The 27,463-nt window shown below is 43.2% G+C and overlaps 1 protein-coding gene across 2 annotated transcripts in view; it reads right to left on the minus strand.

The window, feature by feature from the left end:
• Window positions 1–26,850, minus strand: part of PTGES3L (prostaglandin E synthase 3 like) — a 32,918-nt gene extending 6,068 nt beyond the window's left edge. The window contains exons 1-7 of one of the 2 annotated variants that reach the window (XM_069751876.1): window positions 26,796–26,850; window positions 10,399–10,512; window positions 8,640–8,706; window positions 6,821–6,919; window positions 6,508–6,597; window positions 6,172–6,234; window positions 3,813–3,854 (exon numbers count right to left, since the gene is read on the minus strand). In XM_069751876.1, coding sequence (XP_069607977.1) covers window positions 3,843–3,854; window positions 6,172–6,234; window positions 6,508–6,597; window positions 6,821–6,919; window positions 8,640–8,706; window positions 10,399–10,512; window positions 26,796–26,800 — 450 coding nt within the window. In that variant the 5' untranslated portion in view covers window positions 26,801–26,850 and the 3' untranslated portion in view covers window positions 3,813–3,842. Of the gene's footprint in view, window positions 1–3,812; window positions 3,855–6,171; window positions 6,235–6,507; window positions 6,598–6,820; window positions 6,920–8,639; window positions 8,707–10,398; window positions 10,513–18,247; window positions 18,304–26,795 lie in introns of those variants that run through there. The other variant, XM_069751875.1, reaches the window with a different exon arrangement.
• Between the last annotated feature and the right edge of the window lie 613 nt (window positions 26,851–27,463).

Raw genomic sequence — 27,463 nt, forward strand, 5'->3', positions numbered from 1 at the left:
CTTCGTATCCTCAATGGCCGCACCAAGGGAGACTCACTGGGAAGACATACCCTAAACTCCCATGTGGGCAGCAGTGTGATAGACTATGCCATCACAGATATGGACCCTACAAATATTGGCGCCCTTATAGTCACCCCACAAACACATCTGTCAGACCATAACCAACTGCTCCTATACATCAAATCCACAAAGAAATCACCCTCACAAACCCCGCAAAAGACCGGCCTCTTTAGCCTGCCACCATCCTTCAAATGGTCCAAGATGTCGGCCCCAAAATACAAAGATGCCATCAACAGACCAGAGATCAAGGAGAAGCTCCAATGTTTCCATAATAACGTGTATGAACTCAACCCAGAAGGAGTACACCTAGCGGTAAGAGACCTTAATGACATTCTATATGCCATGGCAGAAATGTCTGACCTGAAAAGAAGCATCAACAAGAGACCGAGTAAACAAAATCCCAACAACTGGTTTGACAAAGAATGCAAGACCATATGGAAGGCCCTAAGAATGGCCTCAAATAAAAAACACAGACCCCAATAACCCCACTCTGAGAGAAGCCTACCACACCATACAACGAAATTACAAAGCCATCCTCAGAAAGAAAAAGCAAAACGACATCTCTACCAAACTCCTCCAACTCCAAGATGCCCTTGAAGACAACAAATTTTGGGAACTGTGGAATCACCTTGGATCCAACCAGAAAAGCAACAGCCTCCACATCCAGAGCGGCAACATCTGGCTCCAGTACTTCAATGACCTCTACAATGACATCCCAAGTGAAGACCTGAACCTGGCACAAAAAGAGCTTGTGAAAAAACTGAAAGATATGGAGGAAAAGTTCAAAGATTTCCAAAATCCTCTGGATACACCAATCACACTGACAGAAATAACAGAAAGGATCACACAGATAAAAGGTAAAAAAGCCAGTGGTCCAGATGGGATCCTCCCAGAAATGCTGAAATACAGCCCTCCAGACATCCAGGCTGCGATAACAAAACTATTTACTATTGTACTGCAGGCCGGCTGCTTCCCCAAAAACTGGAACCAAGGCCTCATAACCCCTATACACAAAAATGGGGACAAGTACGACCCAGCAAACTACCGAGGGATATGTGTCAGCAGCAACCTGGGTAAACTCTTCAACTGCATCCTGAACAAGAGGATCCTCACCTTCCTCACCGAGCACAACGTCCTCAGCAAGAGCCAAGCAGGGTTCATGCCAAACCACCGCACTACTGACCACATCTACACTCTGCACAGCCTCATCAAGAGCCACGTCCACAATACAAAGAACGGGAAGATATACGCTTGTTTTGTGGACTTCAAGAAGGCCTTCGACTCAGTGTGGCACCCAGGACTATTCCTAAAATTGCTGGGGAGCGGAATAGGAGGCAAAACATATGATGTCATCCGAAGCTCCTACACTGAGAACAGTTGGAGTGTGAAGGTCAACGGAAGGAGGACTGCCTATTTCCAACAGAGTCGAGGAGTGAGACAGGGCTGCAGCCTCACTCCAACGCTCTTTAACATCTACATCAATGAGCTGGCAGTGGCCTTAGAGTCCTCCTCAGCACCAGGACTCACCCTCCATGACACCCAGGTGAAATTTCTGCTGTATGCAGATGACCTCGTGCTGTTATCACCAACTGAGAAAGGCCTCCAAGATCATCTGAAAATCCTAGAGACATTCAGCAGCACATGGGCACTGCCAATCAACGAGAAAAAAAACTAATATCATGGTGTTCCAGAAAAGAAAGCAGAAACCCACTGGCAATTCTACCTTTATGATAGACAACCGTCCACTTACTGAAACCAACAGGTACACCTACCTGGGCCTAGAACTCAGCCAGTCAGGGAGCTTCAAGCAAGCCATAGAGTCACTAAAAGACAAGGCATCCAAAGCCTTCTATGCCATCAGAAGGCGTCTGTACCACCTCAAGGCACAAGTAACCGAATGGCTAAAAATTTTTGACTCCATCATTGCCCCAATTCTTCTATACGGTAGTGAGGTCTGGGGCCTAGTCTCATACCCAAACTGGTCAAAGTGGGACGCTGGGCCGACAGAAATATTCCACCTAGAGTTCTGCAAGCATCTTCTCCAAGTCCATCGGAGCACATCAAATAGCGCCTGCCGAGCAGAGCTGGGCAGATTCCCACTACACATCGCAATAAAGAAGAAGGCGCTGTCATTAAAGGCTCATCTACAAAGTAGCAGTCCCAGCTCCTACCATCACAAAGCCTTCCTACACCAGGAAGCCTCAGGAAGCCTCCCAAGAAAAAGAACCCAAAGCCAGTCTGACCAAGCCATCAACCTCCATGGCCTGACAAAAGGTGAAATCCAGAAAATGGTACACAAAGTCAAAGAGGAATATCTCAGCATCTGGAGGAACGGCATAAACAAATCCCATAAACTGACAATATACCAGAATCTACAGAGGGAGTACAAACTGGCCCCATATCTAGAGAAACTAGAAAACCCCAAAGATCGACAGATCCTGAGCCGGTACAGACTGAGCGCCCACAGCCTACTCATCGAATCCGGGCGGCACCGACAGAACTACAAGCCTCGAGAGAGCAGACTCTGCCAGCAGTGCCCCCAGGAGGCCGTGGAGGATGAGGCCCACTTCCTGCTGAGGTGCCCCAAATACTCCGCAGTGAGGGACACTCACTTCAAGAGACTGTCTGATCTCCTCCCAGACTTCACCTCCATGGAGGAGGAAGAGAAACTGCCAATTATACTGGGGGAAGAGGAAAGTGCAGTGGCCGTAGCAGCGGAATATGTCAGTGCCTGCCACAGACTAAGAGGAGCCTGATATGTCATGGACTCCTGTATCCCAACACTGGACAAATCCCTATCCCCGACTAAAGAGCCTGATATGTCATGGACTCCTATACCCCACCCTGGAAACATCCCCTATCCTCTAAAAGGAATTTGATATTCCCTGGACCTCTATATGCCCCCCTCCCCCACCCCGTATTTTTACCATATGTTTTGGCAATGCTAACATGTACTTAGTCCTGCCAATAAAGCTCATTTGAATTGAATTGAATTGATTTTTTTTGTGATAGATCGGGTAGGGGGTTAACTGAGGTGGATGAAAGATGAGTTTGGTTTTGTCAATGCTGAATTTTAGAAGAGAAGGAGGATTTGTATTGCTGATATGACACTCTGGGAGTCTGGACAGCAGAGAGCTAACATCTGGCCAGAGAGGTAGATCTGAGTGTCCTTAGCCTATAGGTGGTACCGATACTGGAAGACATGGGAGTTTGAGTCATTCCAGGCCAAAAGTATAAATTAGTAAAAGAGTAGGGATCCTAGGATACAGCCTTGAGGGGCACCAACCGAGGACAGATGATGCCCCTAGTATGGGAATAGGAGACTATAATTGTGCAGTTAGTGAGCTAAGGTGAGATCCAGGAGAGGGCAAGGTCTTTGATTGCCAAGGGAACAGATGATCTGTAGTCGGAGGGAGTGATCAACTATGTTGAAGGATGAGGATAGGTATAAGGAGGAGTATAGAATATTGTCTTTTAGCTTTAGCAGTTAGTAAGTGGTTATTTTGGTTAGGGCAATTTTAGTGGAGTGATGGGGACAGAAACTATGAGCACACTCGGCCATTGTCGGAACTCCCAATTAACTTCCATATGTGTGTAGTCCATCTTTTGGACATTAGTGTAGTTCCCAAAGGTGGATTCACATTTGCAACACGTGCACTGTATATTCTGTGAAAGCCATAAATCTCCGAGGTGGGAATATCCCTTGAAATCAAAATAGACGCTGTATGTTGAAATATAGATAAGCAGCTTACCTGTCATGAGGATGGGATCACCACCACATCTCATATATCATCCTGGTGAAAGAAATATACTATCGGTATTTCATTTGATATTATATTTGGTTATTCTCAAGTTCATTTAACACATTATGGATGCAGCCAAATTTAGTTTTTACGATTTTTGTTTTTCCTTCCCTGTCAAGAGCCATAACTTTTTTAATTCTCTACCGATAATTGAATAAAGGCTTGTTGTTTGCTGGGTGAGTTGTAGTTTTGATATTTTACTATCTGAAAGCTGAATAGCTGAACATTTAAATTATATTTCTAATGGTACTGACACCAACCTTTCCCGTAGTATATCTTCAGTAGCAAAACATTTCGTTCAGAGACATGCCGGTAACATTTCTTCACTGCAAGTTTGTGGACTGGAGAAGGTTAATAACTCACTATGTGGTGGAGATGCCGACTATTAACCCGAGAAGCCTACTGGATTTATGACCTAGGCACCAGATTTCCAGACGGACTGAATAGACGCAATGAAATTATGTTTCATTATCAATGATTTTGTCTTTTATTCATTTCCTTTGTATATTTGCTTTGTAATAAATAATAATAATAATATATTGTTTTTTGTAGGAGTGTTTTTATCTCATTTTTGAATATTCTGTTTGTTGACAATCAATGTTGTAGGACCTTATGTGTCATGTGATTTGTGACTCTGAATGGATTGGTTCAGTCTGTATATATATCCTTCATTTGTAGCATATAGCAGCTTTGATAAAGATCGCTCTTGCGATCGAAACGCGTCACCTGCTGTTTCTATGTACACATGGTGCGGTCTTGGAGCATGCCTTATGTCATTTTTAATTGATTAAATCAATGTTGAAGATTTTATCTAAGGAGCTGGAACAAAGACCTTTTTTTTTCCCTGTACAAATGACCTGATCACATCATTCTGCAGGTCAGTGCAATTGTGGCAATATTAAAGATAATAAACAGGTATGTTTTTTTTTGTTTTTGCTTTTTTGGGGGAAGGGTGGAATATAAAATTTGTATAAAAAAAATTTGCTTGTGTCACCATTTTCCAAGACCCATAATGTTTTCAGTTTTCTGTCGATGTAGCTGTGTAATCAGGGCATTACTGCCCTTACTGGCGTATGGAGGAGATCAAAAGATCAGGAGAACAGACTGTCAGTCGTGAAATGTAGTGTCTCCTTTCATTTAAAATAAGCTTTGGAGGCAGATTCTCAGGGAGATCCATGCCTGGTACATAGATATTAACAGCTCGTTTACATATTAGGAAAAATGTGGATTTCTCTGGAGTAAAATATCAGATCACAGATATCAAGATACCATTTTATTCAACGTTCTACTACCTGCATTTCCACATAGACTGTTTAGGAGCGTTGATCCTATTGACAGATTACCTTTAAGATCAGACTCCCGATCAGAATGTCACGGCATATCCTAGCAATACCCCTATAATAACCTCAGTGGTAGAGCCGGCATTAGGGACAGGCAGACTAGGCATCTGTCTAGGGCCCCCGCCTCCCAGCCAGTGGCGTACTGCTAACAGCGACACACCACGTGGCCGCTATGGGGCCCATGAGTGAGGGGGGCACAGCGCCGCCACCCCCCTCCCTCCACATCATGTATTCAACTTTTTAGCTTTGATGCCGATACAGTTGAAAGCAATGATGGAGGAGAGAGGCTGAGATGATGCTCCCTCTCCCATCACTCAGCAGCGGGGTAACGGAGAGGTAAGTATTGCATTTATTTATTTTTTATAATACTGTGAGGCTGCTTCATTGTGTGTGTGTGTGTCTGTCTGCATTATACTGTAAATAGGGGGCTGCCTTATATTCTCTGAGGAGGGTTGTATTGTTCTTTATGAGGGGAGGCTGCATTATACTCTATGAGGGGAGGGTGCATTATGCTTTGAGGGGTGCTGCATTTTAATCTATTGAGGGCTATGGGTTGAATTATACTATATGTACTATATGTATGTACTATATGGGGCATGCATTTATTAAGGACCATGGGGAGTGCATTACACTATATGTACTGTATGGGACCTGCATAATGCTATATCGATGACTGTGGGGAATGCATTATACTATATGAAAGACTATGAGGTGCATTATACTATGAGGAGTGCATTGTACTATATTGAGGACTCAGGGAAGTTCATTCTACTATAGAGAGGATATGGGGGAGTGTATTATATTATATGGAGGACTATGAAGAGTGTATTATACTATGGGGAGTGTATTAAAGTATAAGGAGGGTTATGGTGCACATTTTACTATATGGAAGACTATGGGGGGCATTAGACTATGTGGAGGATTATGCACTCTTGGAATATGTTATTTCTGTAATCTGTGATACTCACATCCAAATCGTCCAGGTCATCCATACTAGGGGGTGCTCCCTTATCCTTCACGTTGTTAATCAACTAAAGAACAAATTATTAACCGTTAGTTTTTTATGCACTGAATAGATTGGCATTGTAAATATGGACTTTTGATTACATTGACGACAAGTCTTCTGTTTTCTAAAGCATCTTTGATGATATAATGGATGTGAACAGTAATGGATTGTAACAGATCTCACTGCAGGATTTGAGATCCAGCACAAATATTGGAGAGGATGGACCAAAAGCACCAGTGAGTAATCAGAGTTTTGTGAGATCATGCGATGTAATATCACGATATGTTTCAAGACTTACATCCAGGTAATGTTCTGCTAATGCCATTTCTCCTTCCTCTTCTGTATCCCAGTCTCTCCAGTTGTCAAAGTCCACAGATAACCAGGCAGGCTACAAACAAAAGACCAGAACCCAGTCATTAGACATTAATCTATGGCAGCATATCCAATGAGTCTGCGCTGGTACTACTCAATAATGCTGCTGAATGGGAAAGGGTCTCACAATGACATGATTGCATGACTGGACTCCTACTACCAGTCCTGGCCCCATTGTTTAGAAGTCTAGGTCTGCCCCGTGAATTACCAAAACATAATTGTCAACAGTTAGATATCACCTTGTGATTGTCCTTGGTTAGTCTTGGCCAAGCTACTTTCTCTTTCCATTTCCTGAGGAAACAAGTAATTGACCGGTCCGAGCGTTTCTCTCTGGAATCCTAAATATAGAAATACTGATCACTACATTGCATAAAACAGAATGAATTAAGGTTGATGAAGTTGACTGTGCAGCAAAGTTGATAGGACAAAGACCTCTCTTGACCCCATACGGGGGATGGCCGCAATACACAGAGCAGTTTCCACTGATTGGAATTATAGAGAAGCCACATGCATGCACATGCCCCCTCTCTCCTTCTCGGCTACATCGGATCGCCAAATGGTCATCTTGGTGTCTCCCCAAGTGCCTAATATTGTGAGAGCCCCATACCTTTAATCCCACTGAACATAATGTATGCAGTTTGTCATGTGACAGATTCAATTTACTAAATGGGTCTCTTAGACTTGATAAGCCTGTTGTATTTACATACATAGTTATACGTGGAAAAAGACGCAGGTCCATCAAGTTCAACCTTTCTTCACCAATTATTCGTTCTCCTTGCAAAACATTAAAATGCTAATTTAAAGCCATTCTTTTGTGTGTGTGTGTGTGTGGGGGGGGGGGGTTCAAAATAATTTCACAAGACACTTCAGGTGTAAGAGATCTATTTAATAATGTGCACAGATTATAATGAATTTAAAAACAAGTAATTGTATCACATTTGTTTTTTTTCATTGTTGGAGTGGTATAACTAATGTAATTTCTCTGACCCTAGTGTTATACTTGTTAGCCGACGTCTTCATCTTTTATCGGTACCGTTCCATTCCTGATCTGCCATGCTGTGACCTCTGCTTTTGACTGAGTCAGAGGTAACAGTCACAAGCTCTCAGTGTACGGCCGGGGTCAGGCTTGCGAGTGCAATGCGAGAACCTCGCGTAAGTCTCTCGCATCAATCCCCGGCACTGCCGCCGGCACTCGGGACCGGAGTGTGCGGCTACATAGAAATACACGCAGCTGAACGCTCCGCTCCTGAGTGCCGGCGGCAGTGCCGGGTATTGATGCCAGAGACTCGTGCGAGTTTCTCACATTGCACACGTAAGTCTGAGACTTCTATTAAGAAATTACTTCCGGCTCGCCCTGCGAACACTGGCATGGTCTGGCAGGGCATAACCTGCAGAAGACAACAGGAGCGGCGTCGGGAACAGCTGAAGACGGTGACTGGTGAGTAAATTACCGGGGACTGGAGACTTACAATAGTGACACCACTCCAGCAATGAAACTAAAAAAAAGTCACAGTGCTGCTTTAAAGTGTTTGTCCACTACTAGGATCCGGGCTGCAGCTGATCCCTGGCTTCCTCTTCATGTTCAATCCATATGAATGCGGGGACAGTGACACCAGCGCTGATTGGTGCCGAGCATCACATGTCACAACACCGCAGAAGAGCCCCGGGACCACGAGTGCAGACACCGCTGGAATGGCGGCAGGATGGAAGGTTAATAGAGGTTTTTTTATTTTCTTACGGCCAAACATTTAGTTCAAGAAGGGGTTGTCCTAGTAGTGGAAACTCCTTTAAAGCAGATCTGTCACCAGATTTACCAATATAAAAGGAAAACATTAGGATGTCATCATCTTGAAAGTAAAAGGAATGGAAAGTGCTTATTTTAATATCTAGCAGGGAAAATGTCAAAAAGGGTTATATACTCATTCTTATATGGATTATTAAATTAAGCACATGAGCCTCATCCGGTCTAGGAAACCTTTTTAAATGTATGCAGTTTGTATTTTGAAATCTAGGGACAGATGAAGTTTATTACCCTCATTAGTTATAGCACCTTCTTACCTTTGGTTGTATTCTGTCGTACACCACAATCTCATTATAGATAGGAATGTTATCTTCATTTAGACAACTGTGCAGCAAAAGGAGAAGAAAATCTGGTTATTCCTCTATTTTATGTAGAATTTATTTCCTCACTCTACAGTCCCTGATATGGAGGATTGACATTGCCTGCAGTGAAACTATGCCCAATTACCTTCAGGGCCTCATTCAGACGTCGAACCGTTTTTGCACATGTAAAAAAGCACTGAGTGTCATCAGTTTTGGATCCGAGTTTTATCAGTGTTTGGTCAGTTTTTGCCATCAGTGTTTCATCAATGTTTTCACAAATGGATACATTAATAAATTACAAAGCTTCTCCTATCCTTCGCAATGTTAATAGACGGCACACAAACTGCATACTGATGAGACTGAGACTTGTATGGGTGATTCCAATCCATGATTTTTTTTTCAAACACACCGTCCGCAAAACAGTAAAAGATTACAATGGATACTCGATCTGCCAGTGAAAACTATGGATAGATCACGCACATGAAAGTATCTGAATGAGACCTAATCCCTATTTGGTTCCAGTTGACTATCTAGAAGTTATCCAATGAAGGATCTGACTGTTGAAACAGACTTTATAACCAATGAGTTGTCAAAAATGGTGCAGAGAAAAGAGTTTTGGAACCTCCTATGCATCATTTATAATTATGATGTCTTCTGACATGGCAGAAATTTTTTTTAACCCCTTTAGGCCACGTTCAAACGTTCAGTCTTTAGGTACCTTCACACTGGCCAACTTCACAACGATATCGCTAGCGATCCGTGACATTGCAGCGTCCTGGCTAGCGATATCGTTGTGTTTGACACGCAGCAGTGATCTGGATCCTGCTGTGACATCGTTGGTCAGAGCAGAAAGTCCAGAACTTTATTTCGTCGCTGGACTCCCTGCAGACATCGCTGAATCGGCGTGTGTGATGCCGATTCAGCGATGTCTTCACTGGTAACCAGGGTAAACATCGGGTTACTAAGCGCAGGGCCACGCTTAGTAACCCGATGTTTACCCTGGTTACCAGTGTAAATGTAAAAAAAAAAAAAAAAAACACTTCATACTTACATTCCGGTGTCTGTCCCCTCGCCGTCAGCTTCCCGCACTGACTGTGAGCGCCGGCCGGCCGTAAAGCAGATTACAGCGGTGACATCACCGCTGTGCTTTACGGCCAGCCGGCGCTCACAGTCAGTGCAGAGAAGCACAGCGCCGTGGGACAGACACCGGAATGTAACTATGTAGTGTTTTTTTTTTACATTAGCACTGGTAACAAGGGTAAACATCGGGCTACTAAGCACAGCCCTGCGCTTAGTAACCCGATGTTTACCCTGGTTACCAGGGGACTTCGCATAGTTGGTCGCTGGAGAGCTGTCTGTGTGACAGCTCTCCAGCGACCACACAGCGACGCTGCAGCGATCAGGATCGTTGTCTAGATCGCTGCAGCGTCGCTAAATGTGACGGTACCCTTTGTCCCACTCCTGGTTTTGGCTTACAGATACTGAGGTAAAATACTAACCAAATACTGACTGCACATGGCCTTAGGCACCAGTGGGCCCAAGTGTAAGCGCTACCTCTGTACTGTAGATTTGCCACACTTTTGCTTTTATAATATATGCACCTAAATAAAAACTAATTTCATAACTGTTGCTATTTTCATTATTAATTGAATATTTTATCTATCTATCTATCTATCTATCTATCTATCTATCTATCTATCTATCTATCACCCACCTGAAAATGACCTTATGGTCTTCTATGTCCACCTTTACATTTTGGCTGTTCTCAACACAGAATTCCAGAAACACGTACTTCGCTCGGTCATACCAAAGAACTTTAGCTGGTTGCCTTAAAAAAAGTACATGCAATATATTAGGACTTTACAAAAAAAACTAATACATTATATCAACACATGAGATCAGTAAAAGACACCCAGAAACCAGACAAGGATATCACAGGTGTAATATTGCATTGCTGCTATCCCATGTGAAAATGACTCTCCTTCAAATGTGGAAGAGCTGCCATATGTCGTGAAAACAACCTCTGTTTTTAGCAGAACATGGTGCTTTATGGAAATTGGACTCAATATGTAGATTTGAAAAGTTGAATGCGGAGAGGCGGGCATGGCTTATCTGATGTTAGAAGAATACTATCCGGCATTCAGAATGCCCCATCCGTGCTCTCACATCTGCCGATGGACAACAATCAGGAGGCCACCACACACATGAGAACAGGTGCAGACTAGCGTAGTTTTTGGTCCGAGTGCGATATGACAAAGGTTGGATCATACTCTGACCAATGTTAGTGTATAGGGCCGTGAACATGTCCGATATACTGTATTTCTCAGAGTCTGTCCAAGGAAAAAAAAAATTGCTGCATGCTGGAGTTTGATCAAATATTTGGATCACACTCGGCCATGCATGTCAATGATTGTCTGGACAACGTTGGACTGTACTAGGCTGACCGATTTCTGCACATTGACAGAATGGAGAAGATGGAGATGATGTGATCTGAGAGAATTGGATCACATTATGCTCTCCACTGATCAGAGTTTGATCAAAACTTCATTTGTGTATCAGTATGATTGTCTCGGCCTACAGCCGTCTGTACCTGACCTTAGATTAGTGAATCCTATTCTTTGTGGAATCAGCTGATTTTAATCTGCGGGGTGGCCAATTGTTGAACGGCAAAACTGCACATAGTTTACCCCAAACTGAATTTGAAGTAAAGGTAAACACATGGATTATGGGTGGAGTATGTCACCTGTACTTACCATGAAATTATAGTATTTCACAGTTAATCATGTGAGGTTCTTCTGTGCCTTTCTCGGGAACCATGTGTGAATCCAGCCTAAAGCTTGCTAGGTTCACAATGTATTCGGGCACGTCAGAAACATCCTAAAGAATGCTTGCGGGTGAAGGCATAGTTATGTGGTCAACTACACTGCTCAGTGCCGCTGAGACACAAATCAGAAAATGTATACCAGAGGGCACTCCATGTGGTTTATGGCCTGGTCAGATCCTTTCCCAGCATATAAACTGTACTGTACGGCCAGATGCAGCTCCAACCTTATTCAGCCTTATCTATACAGCGGCATGCAGGAAATCCAGCTGAAGACTAGACCTTCGTCCAAGTTTTTCTTTACTGTAGATGTCTCTAAGATATGTGGTAGGGGGTTCAAAGATATAATCCCATCATGTACATATATGGCGTGTCCACAGGCTATGCTATAAATGTATAATAAATGTAGATCTTACCAATAATGCAAGCTCCATCTGTTTGAGAACTGGACCCTGTTGTGCACTGCTTTCAGCAGAGAGATAGTCAGAATTGCCATAGAAATGAAAGCGAATTCCACCCATCTCTCTACTGCCAGCAGCACACATTAAAGGGAACCTGTCACCCCGAAAATCCGGGGTGAGGTAATCCCACCGGCATCAGGGGCTTATCTACAGCATTCTGTAATGCTGTAGATAAGCCCCCGATGTAACCTGAAAAGGGAGAAAAAGACGTTATATTATACTTACCCAGGGGCGGTCCCGCTGCTGGTCAGGTCGGATGGGCGTCTCCGGTCCGCTGTGGCGCCTCCTATCTTCTTTCCATGACGTCCTCTTCTGATCTTCAGCCACGGCTCCGGCGCAGGCGTACTTTGCTCTGCGCTGTTGAGGGCAGAGGATAGTACTGCAGTGCGCAGGCGCCGGAAAGGTCAGAGGCCCGGCGCCTGCGCACTGCAGTGCTTTGTCTGCCCTCAACAGGGCAGAGCAAAGTACGCCTGCGCCGGAGCCGTTGCTGAAGATCAGAAGAGGACGTCATGGAAAGAAGATAGGAGGCGCCGCAGCGGACCGGAGACGCCCATCCGACCTGACCAGCAGCGGGACCGCCCCTGGGTGAGTATAATATAACGTCTTTTTCTCCCTTTTCAGGTTACATCGGGGGCTTATCTACAGCATTAGAGAATGCTGTAGATAAGCCCCTGATGCCGGTGGGATTACCTCACCCCGGATTTTCGGGGTGACAGGTTCCCTTTAAGGCCGGTTTCACACGACAGTGGCTCCGCATATTCATTACTGTAAATGAGCGGCCCCACGTGACCGCTCATACAGTAGAAGATGCGGCCAGGACAGGACAGGAAGCAGCGCCAGCCAGCGAGGGAGCCGGGTGAGTATTTTAATAACAGCGGGGGGGCGCACAGGGGGTGGGAGGGGGGTGGGGTCATGGATCTTTATTTTAAACACGATTATTCATATCTTCTCTACAGCAAACGCTGCTGCAGGGAAGATATGAATTGCGGCTTCAGCACTAGATGCAGGGGACAGCGCTAAACTTTAGCGCTGTCTCCTGCATGGTGCGTGTGGTACCCAGTGGGTACACTGGCAGCACACGTGTGCCGCACGTGTGCCACACTGATGTGCCACAGAAACGCAATGGCACACGGACACGGATAATTCCGGTACCGATTTTTCCGGTACCGGAATTATCTGGACGTGTGAGACTGCCCTAAGGCCCTGTTCTTGACGTAGATGTTTGTCCAATTAGTAGGATCCACATCTATTCTACATTTATGGCATCTCCTGTAGGTAGGCCATAAATATACTCAATGGTATTACTCCTTTAAAGGAGTTGTCCGGGACTTTAACATTGATGGCCCTATTGATTTGAATAGGTGGCGGATGTGCAGTTGATAGAGCTGTGCTGTGCAGTTCCACAACTGAGCAGTTTCGGCTGCTGGCAGTTGGAACAGTTGATCAGTGGGGGTATTGGGTCTTGCATCCCCAGTGATAAACATTGATGTCCTATCATTAACCCCTTCATGACCTTGGGATTTTCCGTTTTTCCGTGTTCGTTTTTCGCTCCCCTCCTTCCCAAAGCCATAACTTTTTTATTTTTCCGTCAATATGGCCATGTGAGGGTTTATTTTTTGCAAAACGAGTTGTACTTTTGAAAGACATCATTGGTTTTACCATTCTTGTACTAGAAAATGGGAAAAAAATTCCAAGTGTGGTGAAATTGCAAAAAAAGTGCAATCCCACACTTGTTTTTTGTTTGGCTTTTTTACTAGGTTCAGTAAATGCTAAAACTTTCCTGCTATTATGATTCTCCAGGTCATTATGAGTTCATATATTTCAAAAACCTGACCTGCACATCCAAACATAGACTGAGTGTGAACAGGTGCTGAACCCAGAGTCGCCAACTCGTATATAGTTAAATAAATAGGGCAGCACACTGCAGCGCCAAAACATGCAAACTTGAAAAAACGAAATTTGAACTGCATTACTGCACTAGAAATATGAAAAATGAGAGCTTTTAGCGCACAAAAATGGCCAATTTTATGTGTACCTCGTAGCCACGTTAAGGCATCTCTCTTATACGAGGTCCTACGTTTGACCTACCTCACTGAGAATAAACGTCTCCATCTGAATGGGTACATGTAAAAACCTCTTCTTGGACTCAAATTTTTCATATTTCTAGTGCAGTAATGCAGTTCAAATTTCGTTTTTTCAAGTTTGCATGTTTTGGCGCTGCAGTGTGCTGCCCTATTTATTTAACTATATACGAGTTGGCGACTCTGGGTTCAGCACCTGTTCACACTCAGTCTATGTTTGGATGTGCAGGTCAGGTTTTTGAAATGTATTCTCTAGCCTTCTGATCGTGCACTCCCCGCCTCCTAGCTTCAGGTGTTTTAATTATAGTAGGTCCAATACCCCTCCACATAGAGAGAGAATTTGAGTCCAAGAAGAGGTTTTTACATGTACCCATTCAGATGGAGACGTTTATTCTCAGTGAGGTAGGTCAAACGTAGGACCTCGTATAAGAGAGATGCCTTAACGTGGCTACGAGGTACACATAAAATTGGCCATTTTTGTGCGCTAAAAGCTCTCATTTTTCATATTTCTAGTGCAGTAATGCAGTTCAAATTTCGTTTTTTCAAGTTTGCACATTATGAGTTCATAGACACCAAACATGTCTAGGTTCTCTTTTATCTATGTGGTAAAAAAAATTCCAAACGTTGCTAAAAAAAAAAAAAAAATTGCGACATTTTCCGATACCCTTAGCGTTTCCATTTTTCCTGATCTGTGGTCGGTTGAGGGCTTATTTTTTGCGTGCTGAGCTGACGTTTTTATTGATACCACTTTTGTGCAGATATCTATTTTAATGCAATGTCGCGGCGACCAAAAAAAGTAATTCTGGCATTTCTAATTCTTTTCTCGTTACGCCATTTAGCGATCAGGTTAATCCTTTTTTTTTATTGATAGATCGGGCGATTCTGAACGCGGCGATACTAAATATGTGTAGGTTTGATTTTTTTTTTATTGTTTTATTTTGAATGGGGCGAAAGGGGGGTGATTTAAACTTTTATATTTTTTTTATTTTTTTCACATTTTTTTACTTTTTTTTTTTACTTTTGCCATGCTTTAATAGCCTCCATGAGAGGCTAGAAGCTGGCACAACTCGATCAGCTCAGCTACATGGGAGCGATCATCAGATCGCTCATATGTAGCTGAATTTCTGCATTGCTATGAGCACCGACCACAGGGTGGCGCTCACAGCAATCCAGCATCAGCAACCATAGGGGTCTCAAGGACCTCTATGGTTACTATGCAGATGCATCGCTGACCCCTGATCATGTGACGGGGGTCGGCGATTCGCTCATTTCCGGCTCGATGGCCGGAAGCGCCGGGTAAATGCCGCCGTCGTTTGACAGCGGCATTTAACTAGTTAATAGCGGCGGGTGGATCGCGATTCCAACCCATCGCTATTGCGGACACATGTCAGCTGTTCAAAACAGCTGACATGTCCAGGCTTTGATGCAGGCTCACTGCCGGAGCCCGCATCAAAGCGGGGGTTCTGACCTCGGACATACTATCCCGTCCGAGGTCAGAAAGGGGTTAAGATAGGTCATAAATGTCTGAAATCCTGGACAACCCATTTAAGGTTGTGGGATCCATGCAAGTAAACCTGCAGTTTTGGACTGGTTTGCTAAGGGCCCACCAGTAACCAACTCCAGGGTCCAGGGCTCCATTTTTCAACTGCATGCAAATGTAACATTATCCTCATTCACAAATTTATATAACCATAAATTGGGTAGATTGTTTAATGAATAATATGCTGTTTTTGTTTGTACACTAGTGAATCAAGTGTATTGTGCCAAGTACTGCTCATAAGAGTGGGTGGTGGCCCACTCTTGCAGCACGGCCCACCGGAGTATTCTCCTGTTCTCCTGTGGGTCAGTCCAAGTTAGCCCCTAAATTTTTATTAGCAGTATGTCTCTGGCATGAAGCTTCGCCCCAGATATTCTTTGGCAGACTGATAAAAGTTTGTTTCTGAATCTTTAGTTCCCATAATCTGGACATTTTCATCAATGTCTTTCTATGGCATTACATGTCATTTTCTTGAAGTACAGTAGTGTCAATTGTAATTATCATAAACTGTGGTAATCATTGGTATTGTAAAATCATTTAGATGAGGAACATGAGTATAGCCAAACTGTGCCTAAAGAAACAACATACCTATATTGTCCAATTCTTCACTGCACACTCCCACTCAAATGAAGTGGAGGAAGACGATAAATGCAAATGTATATTAAAACATGATACGTTTTTATTGAATATCACTAAAAAAATAATAAATAAAATGCAGAATCAAGCTGCTGGAACCACACAAAACAAGAACACAATGGAGAAGGGACGCATGGTCAGTGCCAATCACATACTATATTACAGGTATGGTAATACCATAGGGGAAGCATTTGCGAAACGGCGCTGTCGGGGTGAGAACACTCTGCTCGTTTGGGACCTCTACATGAATTTACATTTAGGTATGACTCCTTTTGTTTCAGTTACTTCACTTAGGCCGGCTTCACACTTGCGAGTTTTACGGACGTAAGAGCGCAGAAACTACGTCCGTAAAACTCGCAAAACATACGGCACAATTATTCTCTATGCCCCTGCTCCTATCTGCCGTATTAAACTGATCAGTATTATACGGCTTTCTACGGCCGTAGAAAATCGCAGCATGCTGCGTTTGTCACCGTATTGCGCAAATAAAACGTCAATGAAAGTCTATGGAAGCCACAAAAATACGGATTACACACGGACCAGCAGTGTGACTTGCGAGAAATACGCAGCGGTGTTAGCGAGAAAAGCCGGTAATTCAGTGCGGTGTACAGTAAAATCACACTGACAGCTTACAGTAGAATAAATGTGTACACATAGAATAGGTATATATATATATATATATATATATATGTCAGTGAGACACATATATATATATATATATATATATATATATATATATATATTAATATTTCTTCCAGCGCTAGACAGCTTTCTGCTATATCGCGCTGGATGAAATATTACCGTAATATATATACATATATGTGTCTACTGACATATATATATATATATATATATATATATATATATATATAACAGTATATATGTTTTTTGTTTTTTTTTTTACACATGGATCCCTTGTATAGCCGTATGTCGGTTTTGCAAGCCTGCGATAAAAACACGCAGTACGGATGACATACGGATTACATACGGAGGATGCCATGCGCAAAATACGCTGAAACACCCTGCCTACGGAGGAGCTACGGACCACTATTTTCGGGACTTTTCAGCGTATTACGGCCGTAATATACGGACCGTATTTTCATACGCTGAGTGTGAAGCCGGCCTTAGTGGTAGTATCTGCGTTCACAGTAACATTTAGCACTTATGCTTAAAGCCACAAGTTAGTGTCTGCAGACTTTGGCATCATTTTCTACTACCTCTCATTTTGAATATATATGCTGCTCACATTTTGCACAATGCACTAGGCACTTTTTTTTCACTTGAAGCATTTGTCAGCTTTTTTATATAATATAAGGCAGCTAATTGCACGTGACACTTGACATAGAGAGTACATTATTTCATGATTATTTTTTGCATATAGATCTGTTTTGTCAGGCTAATTTATTTACTATATTTTATATATATATATATATATATATATATATATATATATATATATATATATATATATATACATACATATATACACTTGTTTTATGTAACATCTGAAACTTTATTTGTACCATACCTGTAATATAATGTGTGATTGGCACTGACTATGCATCCCTTCTCCATTGTGTTCTTGTTTTGTGTGGTTCCAGCAGCTTGATTCTGCATTTTATTTCTTATTTTTTTAGTGATATTCAGTAAAAACTTATCATGTTTTAATATACATTTGAGTGGGAGTGTGTAGTGAAGTGTTGTTTTGACGCTTTTTTGCGAAAAAAAATTTTTGAGACTGTGTTCAATAATTCTATATTGTCCAATGTGGGTAATACGGCCAGGAGATAAACCTCTGTAGGTGAGTAAGGAGAAGCAGCATTTCTTCGCTTTCCATGTTTGAATGATATGGGGACTTTTCAGTAAAACCTATTTTATAATATGTTTTATCTCATCTAATATAGCTTTCATAAACCGGGCACAAAAATATTCCATGACCAGAATGAGAAGAATAATCGCCGAGGACATCACAGCGTTCATCCCTGACCCCATGATGACAACGATGACCGCCTTCGATCCGTCCTTACCTCATGGTAGTCCTGCGAAATGCTCCTAAAAGATGGTTCAGCTCCTGTTGTAGATGAGGGACTGCCCATACAGCTCTTGTGACCACAACTAAAAGTCCTACTATTTTTAGGAACAGCTGCTGGATGTCTTATCGGCTCCCTCCCCCTTAGGAAACATTAGAATGGTCAGTGGCTGTATTAGGAAGACTCTACTATCTTCTAGAGAGTTCCTTACTTGTTGCCTGGCCCTGTAGTAAGGCTACGTTCACATTAGCGTTTTGCGTGTTTGCGTCGGGCGACGCAGCGGCGACGCATGCATCATGCGCCCCTATATTTAACATGGGGGACGCATGGACATGCGTTGTGCTGCGTTGTGCGACGCATGCGTTTTTTTTTGCTGCAAGCGTCGGGCGCAGAAAACGCAACAAGTTGCATTTTTCTTGCGTCCAAATTTTGCCAAAAAAGGACGCATGCGTCGCAAAACGCAGCATTTTTGCGTGCGTTTTGGTGCATTTTTATTTGCGTTGTGCGTTGCGTCGCCAACGCAGCGGCGCACAACGCAAATGTGAACGTAGCCTAAGCTAATAGTCTGGAAATCCCCCACGTAGCAGAGGGACTTCACTACAATGACTAGGGAGCTGTACTGTATGTGGAAATTGTTTCAAGAGATGACCTTGCTGGGTGGTGCTATGTGACAATTAAGGCCTGGTTCATCATTTTGCTTTATTTTTTTTTGCCTTGTGGTGTTTGTTGATGTTTTTTGCCTCAAATTCTTCATTTTTGTCTTTTACCATTTTTAGAGCAAAAAGTCACACAATCCACTAAAAATCTGTGTAAAATTTACAGATACATACATAAATCTCTCCAGGGGATAGGACGCATGCCCACTGTGCTTCTATTTAATGATGCATAAACTCCCCTGCGGTGCGGGCTGACGAGCCACAGCATGTCAATTTCTGTAGCATAGATGCTAGCCTCTGCTGCGGATTTTGACAAGTGCGGTATTTAGAATGAATTTTGGACGCAGCAAAAATACGCTGAGTCCAAAATGCTACTATTCCTGATCGTGGGCACATAACCTAAAAAACTTGCAATTGATGAATAAGAAAAAACATCTGAAAACAACAAATCCCACCCTGAGCATATATAACCCAAGAGAACACGTATAAAGGAGACTTTAACCCCTTTCCAACATCGGGCGTAATAGTATACCGATGTCAGACTCCCCCTGTTTCGTGCGGGCTCCAGCGCTGAACCCGCACCTTTCCGAGCACATGACAGCTGATATATACAGCTGACATGTACCTACAATGGCCGCGCATCACTAAACCCGCCCATCAGTGACCCCGTCACTTGATCGCAGGTCATCGATGGGTCAGCATGACAACCAGAGGTCTCCAGCAGACCTCTATGGTTGTCATAGCCAGATTGCTACGAGCACCACCCAGCTGTCGGCGCTTATAGCAAGTCAGCAATTCTGCTACATGAAGGCAATCTGATCATCGCCTGTATGTAGCAGAGCTGATCAGACAACTTCAGCTTCTAGTTTCCCAAGGAGGCTATTGAAGCATGCAAAAAGTAAAAAAAATGTTTTAAAAAAATATATAAAAGTTTAAATCACCCCCTTTCTCCCCATTCAAAATAAAACAATAAAAAAAATCAAACCTACACATATTTGGTATCGCTGCATTCAGAATCGCCCGATCAATAAAAAAAGAATTAACCCGATTGTTAAACGGCCTAGCGAGAAAAATCACCAGAATTACAGGTTTTTTTGGTCAATGATCAAAAGAACTTGGTGGTTGATAAAGGTCTGTTGACCAAAACGTCGCTACAGAAGGCAGAATAAATGTGAGTTTTTATTTTTTCACCATCCATTGTGGCGCCCTTTCTTTTTTCTTTGAAGTCTTGATCAAAAGAACGTGTCTGTACTAAAATGGTATGATTAAAAATGTCAGCTCGGCACACAAAACATAAGCCCTCACCCAACCCGAGATCACGAAAAATGGAGACACTACGGGTATCAGAATATGGTGCAATTCTTTTTTTATTAACAAACTTTGGAATTTTTTTCACCACTTAAATAAAAAGAACCTAGACATGTTTGGTGTCTGTGAACTCGTAATGACCTGGAGAATCATAATGGCAGGTCAGTTTAAGCATTTAGTGAACCTAGCAAAAAAGCCAAACAAAAACAAGTGTGGGATTGCGCTTTTTTTGCAATTTCACTGCACTTGGAATTGTTTTCTAGCACACAATATGTTAAAAGCAATGGTGTCGTTCAAAACAATAACTCGTCCCGCAAAAAAACAAGCCATCACAAGGCCATTTTAAAAAGAATAAAAAGTTATGGCTCTGGGAAGAAGGGGAGGAAAACCGAAAATGCAAAAACAAAAATACCTCTGGCCGTTAAGGGGTTAAAAAGGTGCAAATAAACAGGCGAAAAAAACGAATATTGGACAATAAAGGCGCAAAAGCAATAGTAAATCAGGCCCTATATGTTTTATTTGGGCAATGAATAAGTATTGTGAGCGCACTATATGGTAGTCTTATGTGTGGACGGTGTTGTATTATTTAGGCATTGTATGACTTATTTTATAAAATAACGATGGCAGCATTTTTCTAGAGGTCCTGTTTCATGGATCAATTGTGATAATTAGTGATTTTTATGGCGCTGCTATACAATTAGAACTGTGTGGTTTACTGAGGGTTTAGGACTTGTTTACATTCTGCACAATGTCGATTCTTTTAGGTTATGTGCACACATTGCAGATTTTGCTGTGGATCCGCAGTGGATCTGCAGCTGCGGGTCCACAGCAGCTTTCTATGCGTTTACAGTACATTGTAAACCTATGGAAACCGTAATCCACTGTGCCCATGCTGCGGAAAAAAACGCGCGGAAACGCTGTGGGTTACATTCCGCAGCATGTCAATTCTTTGTGCAGATTCCGCAGCGGTTTACACCTGCTCCATAATAGGAATCTGCAGATGTAAAACCGCAGGTGGAATCCGCACAAAAACCGCAGTAAATCCGCAGGGAAAATGCAGTGCCTTTTACCTGCGGATTTCTAAAATCCGCTGCGGAAAAATCCGCAGAGCTCCTTTCTACGTGTGCACATACCCTTAGAGTTTTTGCGTTATTTTTCGCCAGTTCAACTCAATAAGTAAAAAAAAACACATAAAAAAGCACCTATTTTAAACAGCGTTTTTCTTGCCAATGCTCTGATTTTTTACGCAAAAAAATCTGATGTAAATACTCTACGTGTGCACATACCCATCGCTAAACTTTCATTTACTCATCTGTTAAAGCTTGCTCCATTTTGTTGAAAGGAGATTTATCAAAAGTCATGGGAAAGTGACGAGAAGGGTGACCAGAAAAATGCCCACAGGAAAAATGCCCACAGGAAAATTGCCCACATGGAATATTACCCACAGGACAAATGCCCACAGGAAAATTGTCCACATGGAAAATTGCCCACACGGAAAATTGCCCACACGGAAAATTGCCAATTGCAGCCTCACAAAGTTTCAGATCCATGATATTTGAGGTGCAAGGTGAAGAATGCCCACAGAAAATTGCCCACAAGCTGAATTATAGGTTAAATGCTCTGTAGGACAGTGGGATAGTATATGCATGTATACATGAGATGCGCTGCAGGGCAGAAGAATAATATATAATTATAGGTGAGATGCTCTGCAGCACAGAGAATAGCAAAGACCTATAGGTTAAATGCTCCAGGACAGGGGGATAGTATGCAGGTATACGTGAGATGCTCTGCAGGGCAGAAGAATAATATAGAATTATAGGTGAGATGCTCTGCAGGGCAGAAGAATAATATAGAATTATAGGTGAGAAGCTCTGCAGGATAGAGAATAGCAAAGAGATATAGGTTAAAGGCTCTGCAGGACAGGGGAATATTATGCAGGTATACGTGAGATGCTCTGCAGGGCAGAAGAATAATATAGAATTATAGGTGAGATGCTCTGCAGGATGGAGAATAGCAAAGATCTATAGGTTAAATGCTCTGTAGGACAGGGGGATAGTATGCAGGTATACGTGAGATGCTCTGCAGAACAGAGAATAGTATAGAATTATAGGTGAGATGCTCTGCAGCACAGAAGAACGTCGGCAAAAATTGCCCACATAAAAAACTACCGACAAGTTTATTAAGAACAGTTTATTAAGGAGTTCTATTAACAATAATAACTTATGTTTATTAAACAATCTTTACACATCTGCAAATAATTAGCTGCCGGGTGATTGTCATTGACTTCCATGGGCTCCATTGAAATACAATACAGCACAACACAGGCAGCAAAGAAAATGCAGAATGGATTTCAACAAAGGTCTCTGGGCCCAGTTTACTTCTCCAGGTTCTCCAGGTTCGGTTCATCATCCCTAGTCCCAGAGTACGGATTCTGTTCTTAGGAGTTGTCATTCCACTGTGCTAACAATAATTCTACTCTCATTATAATAATAATAATAATCTTTATTTTTATATAGCGCTAACATATTCCGTAGCGCTTTACACACATTATCATCGCTGTCCCCGATGGAGCTCACAATCTAAATTCCCTATCAGTATGTCTTTGGAATGTGGAAGGAAACCGGAGAACCCGGAGGAAACCCACGCAAACACGGGGAGAACATACAAACTCTTTGCAGATGTTGTCCTTGGTGGGGTTTGAACCCAGGACTCCAGCGCTGCAAGGCTGCTGTGCTAACCACTGTGCCACCGTGCTGCCTAGAGACCCTTATTCCACTCTCACTGTGGTGTGTCTGGGACTAGAGACCCTTATTCCACTCTCAGCATACCTCCCAACTTTTGAAGATGGGAAAGAGGAACAAAGTTTGTGGTGCGCAACACGCGCCGCGGCAAATTTTAGGCCACGCCTCTGACCACACCCATTCATAACTAGTCACACCCATATCCACGTCCCAACTACACCCATTTAGCACTGCTGATCACACTGTTTCATAAAGGATAATTATAAACAAAAAAATATGGCCACACAGTGCTCCATACTGTATAATGGCCACACATGATTCTCAATACTGTATAATGGCCACACAGTGCTCCATACTGTATAATGGCCCCACATGATGCTCCATACTGTATAATTACTGCACATGATGCTCCATACTGTATAATGCTCCATACTGTATAATGACTGCATATGAGGCTCCATACTGTATATTGGCTGTACATGATGCTCCATACTGTATAATGACCGCACATGATGCTCCATACTGTATAATGGCCACACATGATGCTCCATACTGTATAAAGACCGCACATGATGCTCCATACTGTATAATAGTCGTACATGATGCTCCATACTGTATAATGGTTGTACATGAAGCTCCATACTGTATAATAAGTTCACATGATGCTCCATACTGTATAATGACTGCACATGATGCTCCATACTGTATAATGACCGCACATGATGCTCCATACTGTATAATGACTGCACATAATGCTCCATACTGTATAATGACTGCACATGATGCTCCATACTGTATATTGGCTGCACATGATGCTCTATACTGTATCATGACCGTACATGATGCTCCATACTGTATAATGGCCACACATGATGCTCCATACTGTATAATGACTGCACATGATGCTCCATACTGTATAATGACCGTAGATGATGCTCCATACTGTTTAATGACCACACATGATGCTCCATACTGTATAATGACTGCACATGATGCTCCATACTGTATAATGGCCCCACATGATGCTCCATACTGTATAATGGCCACACATGATGCTCCATACTGTATAATGACTGCACATTATGCTCCATACTGTATAATGACCGCACATGATGCTCCATACTGTTTAATGACCGCACATGATGCTCCATACTGTATATTGGCCGCACATGATACTTCGTACCGTATAATAGCCACACATAGCTACTCCTACACATGCGGCTGTGCTCCGTACACTTTGCACACATGGCTCCGCTCCGTACACACGCTCCGCTCCATACACCTCGTACACATGCGGCTCCGCTTCGTACACCTCATGATTCTCAATACTGTATAATGGCCACACAGTGCTCCATACTGTATAATGGCCCCACATGATGCTCCATACTGTATAATTACTGCACATGATGCTCCATACTGTATATTGGCTGCACATTATGCTCCATACTGTATATTGGCTGCACATGATGCTCCATACTGTATAATGACCGCACATGATGCTCCATACTGTATAATGGCCACACATGATGCTCCATACTGTATAATGACTGCACATGATGCTCCATACTGTATATTGGCTGCACATAATGCTCCATACTGTATAATGACCGCACATGATGCTCCATACTGTATATTGGCTGCACATGATGCTCCATACTGTATAATGACCGCACATGATGCTCCATACTGTATAATGGCCACACATGATGCTCCATTCTGTATAATGACTCCACATGATGCTCCATACTGTATAATGACTGCACATGATGCTCCATACTGTATAATGACCGCAGATGATGTTCCATACTGTATATTGGCCCCACATGATGCTCCATACTGTATAATGACCGCACATGATGCTCCATACTGTATAATGACCACACATGATGCTCCATACTGTATAATGACTGCACATGATGCTCCATACTGTATATTGGCTGTACATGATGCTCTATACTGTATCATGACCGTACATGATGCTCCATACTGTATAATGGCCACACATGATGCTCCATACTGTATAATGACTGCACATGATGCTCCATACTGTATAATGACCGTACATGATGCTCCATACTGTATAATGACCGTACATGATGCTCCATACTGTTTAATGACCACACATGATGCTCCATACTGTATAATGACTGCACATGATGCTCCATACTGTATAATGGCCCCACATGATGCTCCATACTGTATAATGGCCACACGATGCTCCATACTGTATAATGACTGCACATTATGCTCCATACTGTATAATGACCGCACATGATGCTCCATACTGTTTAATGACCGCACATGATGCTCCATACTGTATATTGGCCGCACATGATACTTCGTACCGTATAATAGCCACACATAGCTACTCCTACACATGCGGCTGTGCTCCGTACACTTTGCACACATGGCTCCGCTCCGTACACACGCTCAGCTCCATACACCTCGTACACATGCGGCTCCGCTTCGTACACCTCATGATTCTCAATACTGTATAATGGCCACACAGTGCTCCATACTGTATAATGGCCCCACATGATGCTCCATACTGTATAATTACTGCACATGATGCTCCATACTGTATAATGACTGCATATGAGGCTCCATACTGTATATTGGCTGTACATGATGCTCCATACTGTATAATGACCGCACATGATGCTCCATACTGTATAATGGCCACACATGATGCTCCATACTGTATAATGACCGCACATGATGCTCCATACTGTATAATGACCTACATGATGCTCCATACTGTATAATGACCGCACATGATGCTCCATACTGTATAATTACTGCACATGAAGCTCCATACTGTATGAGTTCACATGATGCTCCATACTGTATGATTGCACATGATGCTCCATACTGTATAACTACTGCACATGATGCTCCATACTGTATATTGGCTGCACATTATGCTCCATACTGTATATTGGCTGCACATGATGCTCCATACTGTATAATGACCGCACATGATGCTCCATACTGTATAATGGCCACACATGATGCTCCATACTGTATAATGACTGCACATGATGCTCCATACTGTATATTGGCTGCACATAATGCTCCATACTGTATAATGACCGCACATCTTGCTCCATACTGTATATTGGCTGCACATGATGCTCCATACTGTATAATGACCGCACATGATGCTCCATACTGTATAATGGCCACACATGATGCTCCATTCTGTATAATGACTCCACATGATGCTCCATACTGTATAATGGCCGCACATGATGCTCTATACTGTATAATGACCGCACATGATGCTCCATACTGTATAATGGCCACACATGATGCTCCATAGTGTATAATGACTGCACATGATGCTCCATACTGTATAATGACCGCACATGATGCTCCATACTGTATAATGACCGCACATGATGCTCCATACTGTATATTGGCCGCACATGATACTTCGTACCGTATAATAGCCACACATAGCTACTCCTACACATGCGGCTGTGCTCCGTACACTTTGCACACATGGCTCCGCTCCGTACACCTCGTACACATGCGGCTCCGCTTCGTACACCTCATACACACACGGCTCCGCTCCATACACCTCATACACACACGGCTCCGCTCCGTACACCTCGTACACATTCAGCTCCGCTCCATACACTTCATACACATTCAGCTCTGCTCCATAAACCTTGTACACATTTAGCTCCGCTCCATACACCTCATACACACACGGCTTCACTCCATACACCTCATACACACACGGCTCCGCTCCATACACCTGACCTCGTACACACATGGCTCTGCTACATCCACACTGTAAACACCTCCTGACCCCACACACGGCAGCTTGCTTACCTCATCCAGCAGCACCATGGCAAGTTGGCAACCAGCACCACAGCCGAATCCTGCAATCCACGGAGGTCCCGATCATGTGACCCCTGACTCCTCCCCTCCTGTGACCTCATCACAGGTCCTGTGCGCACAGAGCAGCCAATATGTGGTGTAAGGCTACTTTCACACTAGCGTCGTGCACTGCACATCGCAATGCGACGTTGCGGCGCACCGACGCATACTGTGCATTCGCCGCACAACGGGGGCAGCGGATGCGTTTTTCCAGCGCATCCGCTGCCCCATTGTGAGTTGTGGGGAGGTGGGGGCGGAGTTTCGGCCGCGCATGTGAAGCGATGGTCGGGGGACCACCACGGTGCAGGAAGACTACTGTACACAAGATGAGGTGCAAACAACAAAGGATAGATTTATTGGGAGACAGGGAATGGAAGGGACAAGGAAGGTGCAAACAGGGGTTTACAATAGCAAAAGATAATGCACATGAGTTATCTTGTCTGTAAAATAGCACAGTGCTTCAACAATTGCAAACTCAGAATCTGTCTCACAAGCAACTTTACACAATAAGACAAATATCGATGCTACTCTGCATATAACCTCCCTGGCCTTTACTACGCAGGCCACACGGCTACCGTGCTCTAACTACTGAAGCCTGCACTAGGCCCTAACAGGTGCAC

The sequence above is a fragment of the Ranitomeya imitator genome, chromosome 2 (assembly GCF_032444005.1).
Source record: "Ranitomeya imitator isolate aRanImi1 chromosome 2, aRanImi1.pri, whole genome shotgun sequence".
Taxonomy (NCBI): domain Eukaryota; kingdom Metazoa; phylum Chordata; class Amphibia; order Anura; family Dendrobatidae; genus Ranitomeya; species Ranitomeya imitator.